General features: G+C 42.2%; 1 protein-coding gene across 2 annotated transcripts in view; it reads left to right on the forward strand.

Moving 5' to 3' along the window:
- Positions 1–24,870, forward strand: part of LOC129817169 (protein lin-9 homolog) — a 35,726-nt gene that overhangs the window by 9,779 nt on the left and 1,077 nt on the right. Inside the window, exons 2-13 of one of the 2 annotated variants that reach the window (XM_055872142.1) lie at positions 7,196–7,281; positions 9,663–9,767; positions 13,419–13,549; positions 13,632–13,757; positions 22,529–22,686; positions 22,886–23,019; positions 23,328–23,453; positions 23,628–23,729; positions 23,820–23,900; positions 24,042–24,167; positions 24,462–24,644; positions 24,726–24,823. In XM_055872142.1, the coding sequence (XP_055728117.1) occupies positions 7,196–7,281; positions 9,663–9,767; positions 13,419–13,549; positions 13,632–13,757; positions 22,529–22,686; positions 22,886–23,019; positions 23,328–23,453; positions 23,628–23,729; positions 23,820–23,900; positions 24,042–24,167; positions 24,462–24,644; positions 24,726–24,823 (1,456 nt within the window). The remainder of the gene's footprint in view (positions 1–7,195; positions 7,282–9,662; positions 9,768–13,418; positions 13,550–13,631; positions 13,758–22,528; positions 22,687–22,885; positions 23,020–23,327; positions 23,454–23,627; positions 23,730–23,819; positions 23,901–24,041; positions 24,168–24,461; positions 24,645–24,725; positions 24,824–24,870) is intronic. The other variant, XM_055872143.1, reaches the window with a different exon arrangement.

Raw genomic sequence — 24,870 nt, forward strand, 5'->3', positions numbered from 1 at the left:
AGGTATTGTTTATGGGCCTATCATGATACATCATTTAAAGTGTGCCCTCCCTCACCTAAAAAAAGAAGAAGAATACTACACCACTAATCATAACATGGAACAACTTTCCTACCCCTACCGCTGTCGGTCTTTGCTTCATGCTAAAACCAGCTGTTTGAGAGCTGCACGATCTCTCTGCCTGACAGATTATCTATAAGCTGTATGTGTGCACCAAACGTGTGATAAATAATCGACATAACGAACAGCTTCGGGTATCCGTCTGTTATTTTAACTAAATTCTAGCCTAGATTAAAAATAGCATGATTACAATATTTTTTTCCCACTGGCCCAAGCGGGCCACTGACAGGGATGATCTACTGGCCGTTAGGGTTTCCACAACCTCCCCAGTATGTCAATCCCTGACGCACACAGGCTGGGGCATTTCTGTGCCGTTGTTGGCTCTTCAGAAAATTGGTTTATTTTTGCCTAATTGCACATTTTGGTGTGAATAAATTATAAAAAAGCAAATTGTGAACCAAAAACTAAGTTGACCAACAACACACACATTCCGCTGGCACTCTTGCGACCAATAGAAAAAACTTGTCATACTACCAAGTTAAATGGTATATAAAATTAAGCTACTGGAAACAACTCATCTGGCTATAGCCTACCTGCTGATTGGGTATGGAGCAGTTTTGTACTTTAAACAATCAGTGTTAATGGTCATTTTTTAGGTATACCGGGTAAAATTGATCATTTCATAATGATGACAGTAATCTATTTTCCTAGGCGCACTACATGGCAAACGCGCAAGAGATCACTGTAAAAACTTCCAAACGGTGAAAATCACTGAATTTTGGAGAATGGTGAAGGTAGGCAACAACACCTCTGCCACACTGATCCTCAACACGGGGCCCCACAGATGTTCTTAAGGTTTTGTACACTGTGTATATTTATATACATTATATGTATATACACTGAGTGTTCAAAACATTAAGGACATCTGCTCTTTCCTTGACATATAGACTGACCAGGTGAATCCAGGTGGAAGCTATGATCCCTCATTGAAGTGGATTTAACAAGTGACATCAATCAGTATGGGGAGGATTTTTAAGCCTTGAGACATGGATTGTGTATGTGTACCATTCAGAGGGTAAATGGGCAAGACAAAAGATTTAAGTGACTTTGAACGGGGTATGGTTGTAGGTGCCAGGCGCACCGGTTTGTGTCAATAACTGTAACGCTGCTGGGTTAATAGTAGGATATTGGAGGAGTTGGCTGCCGTTTTACGGGCTCCTAACCAATTGTGCTAGTTTGTGTTTTTTCACTTCTTTAAAAAAAAAAACTTATTTTGTACATAATGTTTCTGCCACTGTCTCTTATGACCGAATAGAGTTTCTGGATATCAGAACAGCGATTACAGGACAAAGATTTTTTTTCTTTAACGAGTCGGACGCGAAGGATTTACTGCTGATACCGGAACAGGCCAAGATCCCTGTAATTCGTATTAAAAAAAAGACACCAATACAGGAGACGCATGTCCAGGTGCCTGGTGAGAATTATTTGGCGAGTGGGTAACCCGCCTCTACCATCCGTCCTATTGGCCAACGTGCAATCATTGGAGAATAAACTGGATGAGCTCTGTTCAAGACTATCCTAACAATGGGACAATAATAACTGTAATATCTTATGTTTCACTGAGTCGTGGTTGAACGACGACATTGATAATATACAGTTGGCTGGGTTTTCCATGCATCGGCACGACAGAAAAGTTAACTACAGTAAGACCAGGGGTGGCGGTCTGTGTCTATTTGTCAATAACAACTGGTACGCAAAATCTAATATTAAGGAAGTCTCAAGATTTTGCTCGCCTGAGGTAGTATCACATGATAAGCTGTAGACCACACTATTTACAGAGAGAGTTCTCATCTATATTTTTCATAGCTGTCTATTTACCACCACAAACTGATGCTGGCACTAAGACCGCACTCAACGAGCTGAATAAGGCCATCAGAATCAAGAACATTTTCATCTAGAGGCCTAGTGGCCGGGGACTTTAATTTCTACCAGCATGTAGAGGGGAAAATACTTTACTCCACACACAGAGACGCGTACAAAGCTCTCCCTTGCCCTCCATTTGGCAAATCTGACCATAATTACAAGCAAAAACTAAAGCAGGAAGCACTAGTGACTCGCTTAATACGAAGTGCTCAGATGAAGCAGATGCTAAGCTACGGGACGGTTTTGCTAGGACAGACTGGAAATTGTTCCGGGATTCATCCGATGGCATTGAGGAGTATCAGTCACCGGCTTCATCAATGACTTCTTCCCCACAGTGACTGTACGTACATACCCCAACCAGAAGCCAGAGATTACAGGCAACATCCACACTGAGCTAAAGGATAGAGCTGACACTTAAAAGGAGCGGGATTCTAACCCAGATGCTAATAAGAAATACCGCTATGCCTTCCGACAAACCATCAAATGGGCAACATGTCAATACAGGACTGAGATTGAATCCTACTACACCGTCTCCAACACTTGTCGGATGCGTCAGGGCTTGCAATCTATTACGGACTACAAAAAGTCCAGCCGCGAGCTGCCCACTGTCACATGCCTACCGGACAAGCTAAATGACTTCTATGCGTGCTTCGAGGCAACACGGAAGCATGCATGAGAGCACCAGCTGTCCCGGATGACTGTGTCATCACTCTCTCCGTAGCCGATGTAAGACCTTTTTTTTTTAAACAGGTCAGCATTCACAAGGCCGCAGGGCCAGACGGATTACCAGGACGTGTACTTTTAGAATGCGCTAACCAACTGGCAAGTGTCTTCAACAACATTTTCAACCTGTCCCTGTTTGAGTCTTTAATACCTACATGTTTCAAGCACACCAAGGTAAACTACCTAAATTACTACCGACCCGTTACACTCATGTCTGTAGCCATGAAATGCTTTGAAAGGCTGGTCATGGCTCACATCAACGCAGTCATCTTAGAAACCCTAGACCCACTCCAATTTGCATACCTCCCTAACAGATCCACAGAGGATGCCATCTCTATTGCATAAGAATGCTGCTAATTAACTACAGCTCAGCATTCAACACCGTAGTGCCCTCAAAGCTCATCACTAAGCTAAGGACCCTGGGACTTAACACCCCCCTCTGCAACTGGATCCTGGACTTCCTGACTGGCTACCCCAGTTGGTAAAGGTAGGCAACAACACACCTGCCACGCTGATCCTCAACACGGGGCCTTACTGGGGTGCATCCTTAGTCCCCTGCTGTACTCTCTGTTCACCGATGACTGCGTAGCCAAGCACAACTCGTTCTCTGATTGCACCGAATAGTTTCAAACTGAAATAGATTTTTCCTGTACTTATCGGAGCCCATATGCGTAATGAATCGTCTTGAAAGGGAAAGACGCACAACCCTACTGCATTTAAAAAAATATATGTATATGTTCAGTTCCATGGTAAAGTCTAGCCTAATTCCCTCTCTTCTCTTGATTGTATGCTCTTCAGCCGAGGCACTTGTCAGTCTGAAAGGTACTGTATCGTAACACATTGCATTGATTTTCCTTGTGTGTATGTATACAGTGCCTTCAGAAAGAATTCATACCACTTGAGTATTCCGCATTTGATTTATTTTTATTTTTTATTGATTGATGATTAAATACAAATCTAATTTACATACGTGTTCACACCCCTAAGTCAATACAGAATGACCTTTGGCAGTGATTACAGCTGAGAGTCTTTCTGGGTAAGTCTAAGATCTTTGCCCACCTCGATTGTACAATATTTGCAGATTATTTTTTTAATTCTTCAAGCTCTGTCAAGTTCATTGTTGAGCATTGCTAGACAGACATTTTTCTTGCTATTGATTTTCAAGCACATTTAAGTCAACTGTAACTCTGTCATTCGGGAACTGTCTTCTTGGTAACCAACTCCGGTGTAGATTTGGCCTTGTGTTTTAGGTTAGTTTCTTGCTGAAAGGTGAATTTGGCTCCCAGTGGCTGTTGTAAAGCAGACTGAACCAGTTTCCCTCTAGGATCTTACCCATGCTTAGCTCTATTCTTTTTATCCTAAAATAACTCCCTAGTCCTTGCCGATGACAATTATACCCATAAGATGATGCAGAAACTACCATGCTTTAAAATATGAAGTGGTACTTAGTGATGTGTTGGATTTTCCCCAGACATCTTTCTGTCACATTTTTGGCAGTTTTACTTTAGTGCCTTATTGCAAACAGGATGCATGTTTTGGAAGATTTTTATTCTGTTCAGGCGTCCTTCTTTTAACTCTCTTTTAGATAAGTATTGTGGAGTAACTACAATGTTGTTGATCCATCCTCAGGAGAAAACTGCTTTAAAGTCACAATTGATTGACCTAGTGAAATCCATGAGCTGTTTCCTTCCTATCTGGCAACTGAGTTAGGAAGGACGCCTGTCTTTTTAGTGACTGGGTGTATTGATGCACCATCCAAAGTGTAATTAATAACTTCACCATGCTCAAGGGAATATAACATTTCAGCTTTTATTTATTTTTTACCCATCTATCAATAGGTACCCTTTGCGAGGCATTGCATAACCTCCCTGGTCTTTGTAGTTGTGTCTGTTTGAAATTCTTTGCTCGACTCCGGGACCTTACAATTATCTGTATGTGTGCAGTACAGAGATGAGTTAGTCATAAAAAAATCATGCTAAACACTATTATTGCACAGAGGGAGTCCATGCAGCTTATGGGACTTTTTTTTAAATCAGCACTATTTAGGCTTGCCATAAAAGGGGTTGAATGCTTATTGACTCAAGACATTTAAGCTTTTCAATTTTCATTTAATTGCATATTTTTTAAAACATAATTCCACTTTGACATTATGGGATATGTGGTGTTGACCAGTGAGAGGCAATTTCAATTTAATCGATTTTACATTCGGCTTTAACAAAACGAAATAAGTCAAGGGATGTGAATACTTTCTGAAAGCACTGTATGTATTGCATATGTGTTTGAACTGAGGTTACCAACCTCTTCAAGAGGCAAACAAACGTAGCAGGCGTAAAACAACACTTGAGTAGAGTTCCCACATCCGTTTTTCAGGGGAAACGGAAGTTAAGTTGAAAATACTGTATCCCTGAGAACCGGAAACATCCACTTTCTGAGACCCCACGGAGATTGAGAGGTTGGAGATGTCAGTACCTCATTGGATTAGGCGTCTTTAGTAGATTTACGAATGACTGGCTTATAAATGCAACACGCAAGGGACGTGTCATAGACCCGTAACTAAGTTGATGGACTTCATTAACTTATGTCATCCTCATTGTATGATGTGGTGAAAGTCTGTTAATAAGTAGTTTACTCTTCTTGTCTCCTTTCCTGTATGACCAATGATCGCAGGAGACTTGATAAAGCAATAGTGTGGAAACTAGTCCTGTCCCCTACGGTGCCTTGCAAAAGTATTCATCCCCCTTGGTGTTTTTCCTATTTTGTTGCATTACAACCTGTAATTTAAATATATTTTTATTAGATTTCATGTAATGGACATACACAAAATATTCCAAATTGGTAAATTGAAATGAAAACAAAATAACTTGTTAAAAAAAAAAAAAAAAAAAAAAAAAAAAATGAAAAGTGGTGTGTGCATGTGTTGCTATGAAGCCCCTAAACAAGATCTGGTGCAACCAATTACCTTCAGAAGTCACATAATTAGTTAGATTGCACACAGTTGGACTTTATTTAAGTGTCACATGATCTCAGTATATATACACCTGTTCTGAAAGGCCCCAGAGTCTGCAACACAACTAAGCAAGGGGCACCACCAAGCAAGCAACACCATGAAGACCAAGGAGCTCTCCAAACAGGTCAGGGACCAAGTTGTGTAGAAGTACAGATCAGGGTTGAGTTGTAAAAAAGTATCTGAAACTTTGAACATCCCACGGAGCACCATTTAAATCCATTATTTAAAAATGGAAAGAATATGGCACCACAACTAACCTGCCAAGAGAGGGCAGCCCACCTAAACTCACAGACCAGGCAAGGAGGGGATTAATCAGAGGCAACAAAGAGACCAAAGATAACCCTGAAGGAGCTGCAAATCTCCGCAGTGGAGATTGTAGTATCTGTCCATAGACCACTTTAAGCCGTACACTCCACAGAGCTGGGCTTTACGGAAGAGTGTCCAGAAAAAAGCCATTGCTTAAAGAAAAAAATAAGCAAAGACGTTTGGTGTTCACCAAAAGGCAGTTGGGAGACTCCCCAAACATATGGAAGAAGGTACTCTGGTCAGATGAGACTTAAATTGAGCTTTTTGGCCATCGAGGAAAACGCTATGTCTGGCGCAAACCCAACACCTCATCACCGTGAGAACACCATCCCCACAGTGAATTGTTGTGGCAGCATCTTGCTGTGGGGATGTTTTTCATTGGCGGGGACTGGAAAACTGGTCAGAATTGAAGGAATGATGGATGGCGCTAAATACAGGGAAATTCTTGAGGGAAACCTGTTTCAGTCTTCCAGAGATTTGAGACTGGGACGGAGGTTCACCTTCCAGTAGGACAATGACCCTAAGCATACTGCTAAAGCAACATTCGGGTGGTTTAAGAGGAAACATTTTAATCTATTGGAATGGCCTACTCAAAGCCCAGACCTCAATCCAATTGAGATTCTGTTGTATGACTTAAAGATTGCTGTACAACAGCGGAATCCATCCAACTTGAAGGAGCTGGAGCAGTTTTGCCTTGAAGAATGGGCTTAAATCCCAGTGGCTAGATGTGCCAAGCTTATAGAGTCATACCCCAAGAGGCTTGCAGCTGTTTTTGCTGCACAAGGTGGCTTTACAAAGTATTGACTTTGGGGGGGGGGGGGGATAGTTATGCACGCTCAAGTGTCAGATTTTTTTGTCTTATTTATCGTTTGTTTCACAATAAAAAATATTTAGCATCTTCAAAGTGGTAGGCATGTTGTGTAAATCAAGTGATACAAACCCCCCCCAAAATCTATTTTACTTCCAGGTTGTAAGGCAACAAAATAGGAAAAATGCCAAGGGGGTGAATACTTTTGCAAGCCACTGTATCAATGGTCATGAAAGAAGGAGACTGGGAAAGGAGGACACTTCAAAGTTTGGGAAAATAGACTACCTAAACAATGAGGGAGCAGTTGTGACTTGTCAGGGTATTGTGAATTTAATCTATTTTTGATAACGCCATATGTTGTACATTTCCAGAGGGCAGTCTGTCAAATACTTTGAATGAGAAGCAAACAAAAGCTCACAACACGAGAGGACGACACACCCTGGTGTCCATGGAAACGGTGAGATGGCCAATGTAGCCCTTCCTCCCATCTATGCCTTGGAACTCTTTAGGGCTCTTATGGATTTTATCTCTGGTAATTCAACCATTATTGATTAAGTCGGCACTGATACTCTTATCAGCACTTCCCATGAGTTGGGCTGGGAATTGCCACGGCCCTCACAATGCGATATTATCACAATACTTTGGTGCCGGTACGATATGTATTGCGATTCTCACGATTTATATACAGTACCAGTCAAAAGTTTGGACACACCTGTTCATTCAAGGGTTTTTCTTTATTTGTACTATTTTCTACATTGTAGAATAATAGTGAAGACATCAACACTATGAAATAACACACATGGAATCATATAGTAACCAAAAAAGTGTTAAACAAATCAAAATATATTTTACATTTGAGTTTCTTCAAATAGCCACGCTTTGCCTTGATGACAGCTTTGCACAGTTTTGGCATTCTCTCAACCAGCTTCATGAGGTATGCACCTGAAATGAATTTCAATTAACAGGTGTGCCTTGTTAATTTGTGGATTTTATTTCCTCAATGCGTTTGAGCCAATCAGTTGTGTTGTGACAAGGTAGGGGTGGTATACAGAAGATTGCCCTATTTGGTAAAATACCAAGTCCATATTACGGCAAGAAAAGCTCAAAAAAGTAATGATGGACTGTTTCTCTTTGCTTAAAGACATGGTCAGTCAATGCGGAAAATTTCAAGAACTTTGAAAGTTTCAAGTGCTGTCGCAAAAATCATCAAGCGCTATGGTGAAACTGGCTCTCATGAGAACCTCCACAGGAAAGGAAGACCCAGAGTTTCCTCTGCTGCAGAGGACAAGTTCATTAGTTACCAGCCTCAGAAATTGCAGCCCACATATTATAATATATGCTTCACAGAGTTCAAGTATAGACGCATCTCAACATCAACTGTCCATAGGAGACTGCTTGAATCAGGCCTTCATGGTTGAATTGCTGCAAAGAAACGACTACTAAAAGACACCAATAAGAAAGAGACTTGCTTGGGCCAAGAAACATGAGCAATTTTTTATTTAACCTTCATCTAACTAGGCATGTCAGTTAAGAACAAATTCTTATTTACAATGACGGCCTACAGAGGAACAGTGGGTTAACTGCCTTGTTCAGGGGCAGAACGATAGATTTTTACCTTGTCAGCTTAGTGATTCGATCCAGCAACCTTCCGATTACTGGCCCAATGCTCTAACCACTAGGCTACCTGCAATAGACATTAGACCGGTGGAAATCTGTCCTTTTGGTCTGAGTACAAATTGCGACGCAGAGTAGGTGAACGGATGATCTCCGCATGCGTAGTTCCCACCGTGAAGCATGGAGGAGGTGTGATGGTGTGGGGGTGCTTTGATGGTGTCACTGTCTGATTTTATTTAGAATTCAATGCACACTTAACCAGCATGACAACCACACTTTTCTTCAGCAATACGCCATCCCATCTGGTTTGCACTTAGTCCCACTCATTTGTTTTTCAACAGGACAATGACCCAAAATACATCTAGGCTGTGTAATGGCTATTTGACCAAGAAGGAGAGTGATGGAGTGTTGCATCAGATGACCTGGCCTCCACAATCACCTGACCTCAACCCAATTGAGATGGTTTGGGATGAGTTGGCCTGCAGAGTGAAGGAAAAGCAGCCAACAAGTGCTCAGCATATGTGGGAACTCCTTCAAGACTGTTGCAAAAGCATTCCAGGTGAAGCTGGTTGAGAGAATGCCAAAAGTGTGCGACACTGTCAAGACAAAGGGTGGCTACTATGAAGAATCTAAAATATTTATAATTTTAAGTTACCTCATGATTCCATATGTTATTTCATAGTTTTGATGTCTTCACTGTTATTCTACAATGTAGGAAATAGTAATAAACTGTATACTGTATGTATTGCAATTTGATGCTGTGATTTTATTGCGATTCAATGTTCCAAACATATTGGTCACCATGTCTCTGCTGCAGAGGGACAAGATAGCCATGAGAGAACACTTTTTTTATCAGTCATGGAATTCAAAGTGCTGAAAACAAATTGGCTACCTTTTTTAAAAAGATGGGGAACAAGCTATGAAGGAAAAATAGCCAACTAGCGCAAGAATGTGATATTGTCTATATAATTGTCAAATAATATCACTTTAACTATCACTTTTAGTTTTTTTACTACCCTTGAGCAGTTTGTCTTTCTGTTCAAATAACCATCATTGGTCTGATTTGCACAATCAATTCTACCATGTTGACACTTCATTTGTATTTTCAACAAATCAGTGCCCCAGTTTCATCTTAGATGGGGTAGGAAAGTTTAATAAGAAAAACTATCTGCACATGTTAAAACATTATTACCTATATGCTGACCCTGCCCTCCCTGTGTCCAGCCGACGCGGAGCTCCAAGAGAAGCAGACTGTTCAGGGAAGAGGAGGAGCAGCGCCTCCCATCCAGATCCCCTAGAAGGAGCCAAAGGGTCACCTCTGTGCCCCAGGTAAGGGCTCCAGCTCACACAGCTGGGCAATGCAATCTCTCTTCAAATCAAATTAGTCACATGCGCCGAATACAACAGGTGTAGACCTTACAGTGAAATGCTTACTAGCCAACAATGCAGTAAAAAAAGTATAATAAGAAATAAAAGTAACAATTAATTAAAGAGTAGCAGTAAAATAACAATAGCGAGACCTATATACACGGGGGTACCGGTTAGTTGAGGTAATATGTACATATAGGCTGTCTCGTCGTCGTCGGTGATCAGGGGTACCATTGTTGTTTCAACGGCAAACTTAATGATGGTGTTGGAATCGTGCCTGGCCGTGCAGTCGTGAGTGAACAGGGAGAAACGGGGGGACCGAGCACGCATCCCTGAGGGGCCCCTGTGTTGAGGAGCAGCGTGGTGGATGTGTTGCTGTCTACCCTCACCACCTGGGAGCGGCTCATCAGGAAGTCCAGGATTCAGTTGCAGAGGGAGGTGTTTTGTCCCATGATCCTTAGCTTAGTGATGAGCTCTGAGGGCACTATGGTGTTGAACGCTGAGCTGTAGTTAATGAATAGCATTCTCACACAGGTGTTCCTTTTGTCCAGGTGTGAAAGGGCAGTGTGGAGTGCAATAGAGATTGCATCATCTGTGGATCTGTTGGGTCGGTATGCAAATTGGAGTGAGTTTCTGGAATAATGGTGTTAATGTGAGCCATGATCAGCCTTTCAAAGCACTTCATGGCTACAGATGTGAGTGCTACGGGTTGGTAGTCATTTAGGCAGGTTACATTGGTGTTCTTGGGCACAGGCACTATGGTGGTATGCTGTAAACATGTTGGTATTACAGACTCAGACAGGGAGAGGTTAAAAATGTCGGTGAAGGCACTTGCCAATTGGTCAACGCTTGCTCGCAGTATTAGTCCTGGTAATCCGCCTGGCCCTGCGGCCTTGTGAATGTTGACCTGTTTTGAAGGTCTTACTCACATCTGTTTCGGAGAGTGTGAACACACCCTTACTCATCTTGTAGGCTCGTGTCACTGGGCAGCTCTCGGCTGTGCTTCCCTTTGTAGTCTAATGATTTGCAAGCCCTGCCACATCCAACGAGTGTCAGTCGGTGTAGTACGATTCGATCTTAGTCCTGTATTGATTCTTTGCCTGTTCGATGGTTCGTCGGAGGGCATATCAAGATTTTTTATTCGCTTCCTGGTTAGAGTCCCGCTCCTTGAAAGCGGCAGCTCTAGCCTTTAGCTCAGTGCGGATGTTGCATGTAATACATGGCTTCTGGTTGCAGTATCTACGTACGGGGACTGTGGGGAGGACGTCATCGATGCACTTATTGAGGAAGCCAGTGACTGTTGTGTACTCCTCAATGCCATCGGAGGAATCTTGGCACATATTCCAGTCTGTGCTAGCAAAACATTCCTGTAGCTTAGCATCTTCCTCATCTGACCACTTTTTTAGCCAGCTGTATGTTGATAATGTCGTCGTTCAGCCACGAATCCGTGAAGCATAAGATATTATAGTTTTTAATGTCCTGTTGGTATTTTAATCTTGTGCGTAGGTCATTGATTTTATTCTCCAAAGATTGCTATCAAAATGGAAGGAAGTTTTTTCGATCGCCTACGATTACTCAGAAGGCAGCCAACCATTTGGCCCCTATTTCTCCACCTCCTCTTCACGCAAATCACGGGGATCTGTGCCTGTTCAGAGAACGCAGTGTATCATTCACGTCGGGCTCGTTAAAGGGGAAAAAAGGTTACTCACCACGGACTGGCAGAAATCACAATCCTGATGTCCAGAAGTTATTTTCGGTCATAAGAGACGGTAGCGGCAACATTATGTACAGTTGAAGTCGGAAGATTACATACACTTAGGTTGGAGTCATTTAAACTCGGTTTTTCAACCACTCCACAAATTTCTCGTTAACAAACTATAGTTTTGGCAAGTCGGTTAGGACATGTACTTTGCATGACACAAGTCATTTTTCCAACAATTGTTTACAGGCAGATTATTTCACTTATAATTCACTGTATCACAATTCCAGTGGGTCAGAAGTTTACATACACTAAGTTGACTGTGCCTTTAAACAGCTTGGAAAATTCCAGAAAATGATGTCATGGCTTTAGAAGCTTCTGACAGGCTAATTGACATCATTTGAGTCAATTGGAGGTGTACCTGTGGATGTTTTTCAAGGCCTACATTCAAACTCAGTGCCTCTTTGCTTGACATCATGGGACAATCAAAACAAATCAGCCAAGACCTGATTACCTGAAATAATTGTAGACCTCCACAAGTCTGCTTCATCCTTGGGAGCAATTTCCAAATTCCTGAAGGTACCACATTAATCTGTACAAACAATAGTACGCAAGTATAAACACCATGGGACCCCGCAGCCGTCATACCGCTCAGGAAGGAGACGCGTGCTGTCTCCTAGAGATGAACATACCTTGGTCCGAAAAGTGCAAATCAATCCCAGCACAACAGCAAAGGACCTTGTGAAGATGCTAGGGGAAACGGGTACAAAAGTATCTTTATCCACAGTAAAAGGAGTCCTATATTGACATAACCTGAAAGGCTGCTTAGCATGGAAGAAGCCACTGCTCCAAAACCGACATAAAAAAGCCAGACTACGATTTGCAACTGCACATGGGGACAAAGATTGTACTTTTTGGAGAAAGGTCCTCTGGTCTGATGAAACAAAAATAGAACTGTTTGGCCATAATGACTATCGTTATGTTTGGAGGAAAATGGGGGATGCTTGCAAACCAAAGAACACCATCCCAACCGTGAAGCACGGGGGTGGCAGCATCATGAGGCACTAAACAAAATAGATCGCATCATGAGGAAAATTATGTGGATATATTGAAGCAACATCTCAAGACATCAGTCAGGAAGTTAGAGCTTGGTTGCAAATGGGTCTTCCAAATGGCCAATGACCCCAAGCATACTTCCAAAGTTGTGGCAAAATGGACAACAAAGTCAAGGTATTGGAGTGGCCATCACAAAGCCCTGACCTCAATCCTATAGAAAATTTGTGGGGAGACCTGAAAAAGCTTGTGTGAGCAAGGAGGCCTACAAACCTGACTCGGTTACACTAGCTCTGTCAGGAGGAATGGGCCAAAATTCACCCAACTTATTGTGGGAAGCTTGTGGAAGGCTACCTAAAATGTTTGACCCAAGTTAAACTATTTAAATGCAATGCTACCAAATACTAATTGAGTGTGTTAACTTCTGACCCACTGGGAATGTGATGAAAGAAGTAAAATATGAAATAAATCATTCTCTCTACTATTATTCTGACATTTCACATTCTTAAAATAAAATGGTGATCCTAACTGACCTAAGACAGGACATTTTTACTAGGATTAAATGTCAGGAGTTGTGAAACTGAGTTTAAATGTATGTGAACTTCTGACTTCAACTGTACAAAATAAGTTTTAAAAAATGTGTTACAGAAAACGCAAATAAACGACCAAAAAAACACAATCGGTTGGACACGTAAAACGTCTGCCTTCTCCAACACCATTTTAGTATATTTGCATGTCTTTTTAAACCATAAAGAAGTAACGTGAATCATTGCCTATCATTTATCAACTTGTCAGGATCTGATTAACCTAGATGTCTCTAACTTAATTCTTGTTAATTTGTTTGGTATGTTTTCTTGTAGAAGTTTACTGCTGTGACAACCCCAGATAAGAAAGTGTCTCAGAGAATCCGTCAGCGATTGAGAAACCTCCTCAAACTGCCTAAAGCACACAAATGGTGCATCTACGAGTGGTTTTACTCTAACATAGACAGGTAAGCTGTATTACATACTTTCACAGTGAGTTATTCTAAGTTCTTTATTCCATTGAGCTCTGCCAACTTTTTCTCCTTCCAGACCTTTATTTGAAGGGGACAATGACTTCTGCCTGTGTCTGAAAGAGTCCTTTCCTAACCTGAAGACCAGGAAGTTGATCCGTGTGGAGTGGGGGACAATCAGGAGACTGATGGGAAAACCCAGACGGTATTGTTTATTATTACAGCATATTCTCTTTTCAAAGCCTGGCCCTCCAAATCAGATTTTTATTTCAAAGCTCTCTTACATAGAACATTGTCCTGATCATATAGGCCTAGACCATGTCTAAAACAACAAAAAAATACACTAAGTTCATACATTTTCTGTCATTTTAAATTGTAAAGTCATGTCTTTCTACACAATACCACTACTAATGTATCCAATCTGGGAGGTAAACTTGATAAAGTATTCAATCATTTAGCTGTGTATTTCAGATGGAATCAAGGCATTAGAATGTACCAGAGGCCACCAAAATAGAGCTCCTTCTGCTAAAAATTTTAACCCGGGGGTGGCCTGGCTGGTTATGTACTTGTGGAAAACACTGATCCCTAGCCACCAATGATACATCTTATTTCAGAAAGGAAACACCACATAGAAACATGTTTAACCATTTATTGAATAATGCAGGTCTTGGCGATATAGGCTCTGCTCCTTCAGCATCAATATATACAATTAACTACAAGCAGTGAGTGTGGTAAGCTATACAAATTCCCCAAAACAGCAGAACCAGACTACTGTGTAGCTACGGCAGAAAGCACAGTTTAGATATTGTCAAATGATCCAGCTAAGTCATTCTACCATTACAAGGCTGTGTCCTGACTGGCCTATGAGGATCAGGTTACAGTGGATCATTGTTCTACAGAGAGATCTCTTCCTCCCGTACAGGGGGTGAGGTATAGAGGGATTGGTCGGGGGGTTTATGACCTCACGCCCATCGTACATTTTAAGGCAGCAGCCAACTCCCTTCTGGTCAGTAACGTGAGAGACTGGAATGTCTGTGTGCCTTAGGAAGAGTTTACAGCCCAAAACTCCAGAACATCAAATAAATTGACTTTTGGACATTATATTTCAGCTAAAATGGTGGTAAAACAATCATGGATGGAATATGAAAATTAATGTCGATTTTTGTGATGTCATTAACTTAAATGAAGACGTTATAACGAAAACATTGTAACTTGAAGAGTTATCATGTGTATATGATGTTTACATCATTTTTGTTGTGTAGAAAATATCCAGATCAAAGAGAACTGTTTTTAGTTGTCTAAACGAGATCATAGTAAGTTCTAATACCTTGCCTTCTAACTAGCTACGCCCCAGGGAACCCAGAGAGCATTTCATAAAGACGGAAACACCTCTTTTGACCTGAGGGTATAAAACATGTGCGCTAAGAATTTACATATCAGACTAAGTTGACCATGCGCTGCAGCCGTGAAATGCAACACGAGTTTGAGGAAGACAAAGGAACCTCTTAACAATCAATGCTACGGTTGATTACTGTATCTAGGAAGGTGAATTCAAGCAGGACCACCCAGTTATTCTTTTCAAGTCACTGGTTGTCTACACGGCCCTCCTACCCACGATGGGAGTGTCGACATGGCTGATTAGCCTCCTCAGAAGCTCACTCTCACAGAACAAGTACAAGGAAACAGACAACTAAGAGAAAGGACATGGCTCTCCTGAGTGGCGCAGTGGTCTAAGGCTAGCTGTGCAACTAGAGATTCTGGGTTCATCTCCAGGCTCTGTCGCTGCCGGCCACGACCGGGAGACCCATGGGGCGGCGCACAATTGGCTCAGCATCTTCCGGGTTAGGGGAGGGTTTTGCCGGTAGGGATGTCCTCCCATCGCGCACTTGCGACTCCTGTAGCTGGTCGGGTGCACGGTCGCCAGGTGTACGGTGTTTCCTCCGACACATTGGTGTGGCTAGCTTCTGGGTTAAGTGGGCATTGTGTCAAGAAGCAGTGCGGCTTGGTTGGGTTGTGTTTCGGAGGACACACGGCTCTCGACCTTCGCCTCTCCCGGGTCCGTACGGGAGTTGCAGCGATGAGACAAGACTGTAACTACCAATTGGATACCACGAAATTGGGGTAAAAAAAAAATGAAGAGAAAGGACATAGTTCACAAGATGTCACAATCGGAGACTTACACCTGAAGACGGAAGACCAGACCATCAGAAATATCCAACGGACACTTTCAACACGTAAATACATGCGTTACAATTCTGACCCATAAGAGCGTTAGTTCGGGGAAAGGTGTTAGGCCACACTAAGGATAGTTTACAAATGCATCCAAGTGTTGCTTTTCTCTCTTGCTTTAAAGCTCCATCTTGTGTAACGTGTCATATTGTGCTGGTCTGCTAGGGACCTGTTGCCTTGAATTAAGTTCTAATCAAGACACATACACAAACAGTCTAGGTTCATTTAGCATGTTAGTAAATAAATAATCAACTCAATTTGTGTGGTATGGAATGATTAATGAGACCCGGGTTTGTGCAGATTTACAAATTATGCGACGTTCAGAATGAGACTGAGGAAATTAATTAGTGACTGCTCTGAAATCGATATTCTTTGAGTTAATTCGGGAAATGTTCGGGAAACTCATTAAACAAACTTTTCCCGTGGTGCCCCAGGCTATTGAGTTAATGGTTACATGATTAATTTAATCACGTAATTATAAACAGTTATTTATTCGATAAATAGCATGTCATCACGATAACGTCACGACAACTGTATACTCTGAATATTAACCATGAGCTGTGCAACGTATGTCTTATTTCTAATGACGCACTGCCAGGTACCCCCGCTTAAGGCAAGCCGTTTCCATTATAAGCAATGATCGCTTGATTAGTGCTGTGACTGTAATTGAATAACTATGTAACTGTTGGTAATGGATGAAGACCACCATTAAACAAAAATAACTTTCAAAACCATTTAAATAGCCCTACATTCATTATTTTTATGAATTTTATTTTCATGTAGATACACTTTACCTAATAGCAGGAGTGTTTACTAATGATTATAAGCAAAAGTCTGTCTACATCTCCTCTTTCTGTAATTTGATGCTCGAGCAGCTAATGCACGGGATGTAGAAGCACTAGCCTATTGGCTATGGCACTTCAATGATTATCAATGTCATATTATCGCAAAGCTGTCTCTCCCCTTCATACTTGTCAATTCATTATCTTGTAGCCTACTTTCAGAGCCTAAGGCAGGCCTAGGTTTTTAAAATACTTTTTAAGGAAAGGATAAATATTTGCTTGTGTGTATTACATAAGCTGGTGGCTTTGATTGACATGTCCTTTTACAGAGGTGTGTGAGTTAGCAGATTCTCTATATAGGTCTGTATGTGACCAACTGCCTCGATTCGGTCTTATGTATCAACATTTGTAATGGTGTTTTTTACATTGAATAAAAGTAGAGACTCTAGAAAATGGTATATCATACACTGTAGTTGAGGAACAATGGGAATGTAATTCTGCTTTGAAAGTTGATAAACTTGTAACCCCACTTTTGAGAAAATGGCCCTTGAATGTTTTGTTACACCTACTAGAGAGCTCTTCTTTGTCTACACCCAGTCAGGATCGTTCCCACCCTCTTAATCCTTAGTCCAACCCATCTCTTTAAGGATTCATATGTGTGGTCATGTGGTTAACACGCGCTAGATCAAAAAATATATGTATATATTTGTCAGAGGCACAGGATACAGAAGGTGTAAACCGTACAGTGATGGTACTTGCGTAGTAGCAATCTCAAAAACAGAAAGTGTCAAGATAAAAATATTTTTGATTGTTATTAGATGACGCTTACCCGACTCGCTTGTCTAAATTGATCGGTCATGTGAAGGAAATGCTATAACCCCCACCCACATCTAGCTAAGTGGATGGGTAACTATTGTCTAGACATGTATACATGTTCATGAAATACAATAGATGGCCGTAATCACCCCCAGACACACCTGGCTAACTTGATGGGTCATGTAATAATCCGGCCGAAGTGGAGTCTGTTGTTTTAAACATGTAGCTAGCTAGCTAAACAATGAACCGGCGTAACCACAACTCATACTACTATTAATACAAACATTGTCATAGCTGTAGTACGAATCTGAAGGTAGCTAAAGCTAACAAACTAGGTTCCATGTTAACTAGCAATGCAAATGTGTTTCTGAGTCATATAATATTACTACACGGATCATACACGTAACTTTAGCTAGCGTGCCAGCAAGCTAACGTTTGCCTGCTAACTAACAGTATTAGAAAAGTATATCTGGAAAATATAGCTACTCTTACCGTATACATGGATGAATGCTTCACGGCAGACTGGAACCATTGTAGGTACAAATTGTTTGGTCAGCTTTGTGTCAAGTCACTCCGGTTCACACTGACTGTGGCGTGTGCAGAAAGTAGCCCATCACTTTTTCCTTATCTGTCGATAGTGCCTGCTAAATTCAGGGCATCTATGTTATTGAAAACAAATGCTAATCTTTTGTGGTTCTCGATGGCTAACGTTATATAGTTAAACAGGGCGGTAGAATGGACTGTCAACACATACTGAACAGCTCACTTTATAGACAGAAGCGGCTACATAGCAGACCAATCCGAACTTATCTCCCAAACATGTCCAGCCCATACATTCTCTCAGCCAATCATGGCTAGTGGGGAATGATCCTGTCTTTCCATGGCTTAACCAACTAGGGTCGTAATTTAACAATTGTATTTATCAATGGAATACAAGTTTGTTATTAAGGTACATGAAAGTTCACATGTTCCAAAAGGCATTTCTGCCAAAAAAGGATTTAGATAAAAAATGTATGTTTATATTGAATCCCCTGTGAAGTTGTGACCTGCGACATACGCCTAGTTAACTGAAACGAGTCACATGTGTCCTAAAGTAGCCTTTCCGGACTGAAATAATCAAATGCTCCTATCATGGCTTAATCTTGTAAAATGCCTTTTCTCAGTAAAGGCCCTTTCTCACCAAGTCTGTTATTTTAGATAAAGCGCTCACTTAAATTAAAATGTAGTGTCATCATAGCCACCCACTGCTTCACTAAAATTGATCATTAGGCTATGGACAGGTTGTGTGCATGTGTGTCTATTTTCTAATGGTTGTCAATTTAATCTCCGTGCCTATCACAACTGTTTCTAAACTCACTGTCAACTGCGTTTATTTTGAGCAAACTTAACATGTGTAAATATTTGTATTAGCATAACAAGAGTCTACAACTGAGACATAAACTGAACAAGTTCCACAGACATGTGACTAACAGAAATGGAATAATGTGTCCCTGAACAAACGGGGGGTCAAAATCAAAAGTAAGTCAGTATCTGGTGTGTGGCCACCAGCTGCATTAAGTACTGCAGTGCGTCTCCTCCTCATGGACTGCACCAGATTTGCCAGTTCTTTCTGTGAGATGTTACCCCACTCTTCCACCAAGGCAGTTGCGAGTTCCCGGACATTTCTGGGGGGAATGGCCCTAGCCCTCACTAGATGTCAACCGATTATGATTTTTCAACGCCGATACCGATTATTGGAGGACCAAAAAAAAAAAAACGATACCGAATAATCTGCTTTTTTAATTATTTTTTTTTACATGTATTTGTAATAATGACAATTACAACAATACTGAATGAACACTTATTTTAACTTAATATAATACATCAAAATCAATTTAGCCTCAAAAAAATAATGAAACATGTTCAATTTGGTTTAAATAATGCAAAAACAAAGTGTTGGAGAAGAAAGTAAAAGTGCAATATGTGCCATGTAAGAAAGCTAACGGTAAGTTCCTTGCTCAGAACATGAGAACATATGAAAGCTGGTGGTTCCTTTTAACATGAGTCTTCAATATTCCCAGGTAAGAAGTTGTAGTTGTTATAGGAATTATAGGACTATTTCTCTCTATACGATTTGTATTTCATATACCTTTGACTATTGGATGTTCTTATAGGCACTTTAGTATTGCCAGTGTAACAGTATAGCTTCCGTCCCAAGTCCTCGCCCCTACCTGGGCTTGAACCAGGAACACATCGACAACAGCCACCCTCGAAGCAGCGTTACCCATGCAGAGCAAGGGGAACAACCACTCCAAGTCTCAGAGCGAGTGACATTTGAAACGCTATTAGTGCGCACCCCACTAACTAGCTAGCCATTTCACATCGGTTACACCAGCATAATCTCGGGAGTTGATAGGCTTGAAGTCATAAACGGCTCAATGCTTGAAGCACAGCGAAAAGCTGCTGGCTAAACGCACGGAAGTGCTGTTTGAATGAATGCTTACGAGCCTGCTGGTGCCTACCACCGCTCAGTCAGACTGCTCTATGAAATCATGGACTTAGTTATAACATAATAACACACAGAAATACGAACCTTAGGTCATTAATATGGTCGAATCCGGAAACTATCATCTCGAAAACAAGACGTTTATTCTTTCAGTGAAATCCGGACCCGTTCCGTATTTTATCTAACGGGTGTCTAAGTCTAAATATTCCTGTTACATTGCACAATCTTCAATGTTATGTCATAATTATGTATAGTTCTGGCAAATTAGGCGGCCCAAACTATTGCATATACACTGACTGCGTGCAATGAACGCAAGACAAGTGACACAATTTCACCTGGTTAATATTGCCTGCTAACCTGAATTTCTTTTAGCTAAATATGCAGGTTTAAAAAAAAATATATACTTATGTGTATTGATTTTAAGAAATGCATTGATGTTTATGGTTAGGTACACATTGGAGCAACGACAGTCCTTTTTCGCGAATACGCACCGCATCCATTATATGCAACGCAGGACACGCTAGATAAACTAGTAATATCATCAACCATGTGTAGTTAACTAGTGATTATGATTGATTGTTCTTTATAAGATCAGTTTAATGCTAGCTAGCAACTTACTGTGGCTTCTTACTGCATTCCCGTAACAGGCAAGATTGAATCCCCGAGCTGACAAGGTAAAAATCTGTCGTTCTGCCCCTGAACAAGGCAGTTAACCCACCGTTCCTAGGCCGTCATTGAAAATAAGAATGTGTTCTTAACTGACTTGCCTAGTTAAATAAAGGTGTAAAAAAACAAAACAAAAAAAACGGCCAAATCGGTGTCCAAAAATACAGATTTCCGATTGTTATGAAAACTTGAAATCGGCCATTCCGATTAATCGGTCGACCTCTAGCCCTCACCCTCCGATCCAACAGGTCCCAGACGTGCTCAATGGGATTGAGATCCAGGCTCTTCGCTGGCCATGGCAGAACACTGACATTCCTGTCTTGCAGGAAATCATGCACAGAATGAGCAGTATGGCTTGGTGGCATTGTCATGCTGGAGGGTCATGTCAGGATGAGCCTGCAGAAAGGGTACCACGTGAGGTGGGATGTCTTCCCTGTAACGCACAGTGTCGAGATTGCCTGCAATGACAACAAGCTCAGTCCGATGATGCCACCTCCAAATCCCGCTACGGAGTACAGGCCTCGGTGTAACGCTCATTCCTTCGACGATAAATGCAAATCCGAACATCACCCCTGGTGAGACAAAACCGCGACTCGTCAGTAAAGAGCGGTGGGTTTGTGCCCATGGGCGGCGACGTTGCTGGTGAGGACCTGCCTTACAACTGTCCGCAATAGGGCTTGTAGGCCTGCCTGAGCACGGATGGAGGGATTGTGCGTTCCTGGTGTAACTCGGGCAGTTGTTGTTGCCATCTTGTACCTGTCCCGCAGGTGTGATGTTCTGATGTACCAATCCTGTGCGGTTGTTGTTACATGTGGTCTGCCACTGCGAGGACAATCAGCTGTCCGTCCTGTCTCCCTGTAGCGCTGTCTTGCGCGTCTCACAGTACGGACATTGCAATGTATTGCCCCGGCCACATCTGCAGTCCTCATGCCTCCTTGCAGCATGCCTAAGGCACGTTCTCGCAGATGAGCAGGGACTCTAGGCATCTTTATTTTGATGTTTTTCAGAGTCAGTAGAAAGGCCTCTCTAGTGTCCCGAGTTTTCATAACTGTGACCTTAATTGCCTACCATCTGTAAGCTGTTAGTGTCTCAACGACCGTTCCACAGGTTCATGTTCATTAGTTGTTTATGGTTCCTTGAACAAGCATGGGAAACGGTGTTTAAACCCTTTACAATGAAGATCTGTGAAGTTATTTGGATTTTGCTTGATCGCTAACAGCTAATCGCCATATGGGTGTTTAGCAAGCCAACCGCATGCTAGGTAATGCTAGTATCAACTGCTCATCCAACACAGCTGAAAATATAGCAAGCCTTGATTGGTCATCTCACAGCTATAAAGCGTCAGCTTCCCCACTAAGGTACACGGTGATAACTTGAAATCTGAGGAAGAAAGCTTATGGTTTGGGTTAGGCAGTAGTAACTATTTCAAATGAAGCTGTACTTCTGTGAATATATTCTTAATGATGGAAAGACCCAGAAAAGTTTAGCCGACGACAGACTTACGCCATCCGAGTAGCACAAGATATCACGCTGCTCGAGTGCTGAACAGTGTGTGTAGCGGCCCGCAGCATTTGGGCCAGCACAATGGTGGTAGATATGAGTCACGCTCCACTAAAATGACTAGCAGTGTGAGCTGCATCAGGGTATTAGATGCCTTGCGTACGCACCATGTACAAGCATGTGTGAAAATGCACGTAAACTTGCTTACCACTATCCTAAAAATGTGTGCCATCGTACTGCGATGCTCCAAGCAGATGCTATAAGCAGATGCTATTGAAGGGGTAGATAGTGTTGGCATCTGTCACCACAACATCGTGTGCTATTGGCAATAGCAATAATAGCAACCATGCCATAACGACTATGTGCAGATGATACAGGACGTAACAACCAATGCATGAATTAGCACAAGATGATGGATACGGAGCCTAACCATGCACATGCTCCATTTATGCAATACTGTGTGTAGATAATGAAATTAACTTAAATGTTCCCCTCTAGGTGTTCGTCTGCATTCTTTTCGGAGGAGCGGACTGCACTGAGACAGAAGAGGCAGAAGATGCGTCTGCTGCAGCAGAGGAAGCTTGCCGACGTGTCACACTGCAAAGACCTCCCCGATGAGATTCCCCTGCCGCTCGTCATAGGAACCAAAGTCACCGGTACAACACTGTTGTCATGGCAACCAAAGTGACTTGTTAAATATCAGCAGCCCTTACCCTAGAAGTAGCTATCATAGTCACTGGTAAAATATCCACAATCCTGTAGCCAAAGTCACCTGCAAATATCTCCAGATTAGATTTCCTCGTTTTTGTATGTGCAGCCAGCTTTGAGTATTGATAATGTCTGTGTGTATTCCAGCATGTCTCAGGGGAGTCCATGACGGCCTGTTCACTGGGCAGATTGATGCTGTGGATACAGGCGCTGCCACTTACCGTGTGACCTTTGACCAGAATAGGCTGGGCACACACACTGTGCCTGACTACGAAGTGTTGGTATGCCTGCCTAGCCTTCATAACACTCATTCAGCATTGATATGTTAGAACTGGGATTCTAACCTCATCAGACATCACAGACATGAACACATAAGTCTTTGGCCATCACGAGCAGTTCTGTCAACCCCAAGAAAGCATTACCAACCTAGAAGACGATACATTTTTCTTCCTCGATCACGCTCATATGCTTTCGGAAAATCAGCAGCAAGGGAGGGAACATGTACAAGATATTGCCAATACCATGGTGATTTATTGCATTACCAGCTAGAGTTTATTTAAAATATCTGTTGTGTTTCTTCTCTCTCCAGAGTAACGAGCCTAACGAGACCATGCCCATCTCAGCCTTTGCCCAGAAACAGAGACCCTCCCGCTTCCAGAACTTCATGACCCCACCTAGGGAAACGTACCCCTCTGCCACCACACCCGTCCTCATGGTAAGCGTGAAACAAGGGCTTCAGTGCACATTATAGTTGCCTTTCCAGTTTTATTTGTGATCATGTGAGATTACGGTGAGCACTTCATGTACTTCTATTGCTATAAGATGATTATGACGGACACTTAAATTGAATATTGTTTTGTTTATTTGGAATTGACGCGTCCTGTGACAGGACAACGACCCCCTCATCGGCCAGTCTCCATGGAAAAGAAAACTCTCCGGAGCGGAAGGGGACACACTCGGCGAATTCCCTGTCAAGTTCCTCGTTCAAGTGGTGAGTTCCTGTCTTGGCTTTGCCTCTAGGATCATGTATCATAGTGTAAATATGTCCCACTAAAATCTCTCCCTCTCCTCTGTCTCCTAGACGAGGCTTTCCAAGATCCTTATGATCAAGAAGGAACACATCAAGCACTTGAAAGATATGAACTCAGAGGCTGAAAAACTGGTATGGTCATAGATAATTCTATAACAATATTATAACAGAATATTTTCATGACAGTATATTCAGTCAAAGAAATTGGAAATAAGTGACAAAAAGTAAATGTATACCACTTGACATTGATGTGTGTGTTGTTTGTCTTTGTAGAAGTCACACTCCATGCCTATAGGCCTGGAGTTCCAGAAGCGTTATGCCACCACAGTACTGGAGCTGGAGCAGCTCAATAAGGACCTGAACAAGGTGCTGCACGAGGTCCAGCAGTTCTGCTGCGAGGTGACGACTTCTTTCGGGCTCATCAAATAAGTGGGCTATATTTGATCGTTTTGCAGCTAGATGTGTAACATGTAGCCTTGCCTCTTGTGAGGGTACTTAGTGAGAAGACATACCGAAGACTAGCAAAACATCAGCAATAGTCGTTTTAGATTTGTCATCAGCGAAATGGCGTCTTAATAATAATGTAAATAAAATGTTTCCAAAGCTTATATGAACTTCTTTCTCTTCGGCTGCTCCCAGAACAGTTTTGCAACAACATGAATCTAAGTATGTATGTCCCTGCGCCCTCTCCAGCTGGCCCCAGATCAGGGCATGGCGCCTGCGGCCCGGCCCACAGAGCTGCGTCATCACTGTGAGGAAGAGGCCAAGGAGATAGTGCAGCAGAGCAACTCCCTCCGCGACGACCAGCAGTGTGTTTCTAACCCCAGCCTCACACGCCTCATCTCAGGCCTCACCGCCTTGTTGCTTCAGATCAAGGTTAGTGTAAGATACACTCACAGCCTCACAGCCCTGCTCAAGTTATTTGTTTGCCTGATCATGTATTTGTTTGCGCTCCAGTGTCTGGCTGAGGGAGGAGACCTGAACTCCTTTGAATTTAAATCACTGACGGACTCTCTGAATGACATAAAGAGCTCAATAGACCCCTCCAACCTCAGGTGAGTGCCTCTAGATATCACACCCATTCTCTGCCCCAATGTGTTGT

Source organism: Salvelinus fontinalis, chromosome 20 (genome assembly GCF_029448725.1).
Source record: "Salvelinus fontinalis isolate EN_2023a chromosome 20, ASM2944872v1, whole genome shotgun sequence".
Lineage (NCBI taxonomy): Eukaryota > Metazoa > Chordata > Actinopteri > Salmoniformes > Salmonidae > Salvelinus > Salvelinus fontinalis.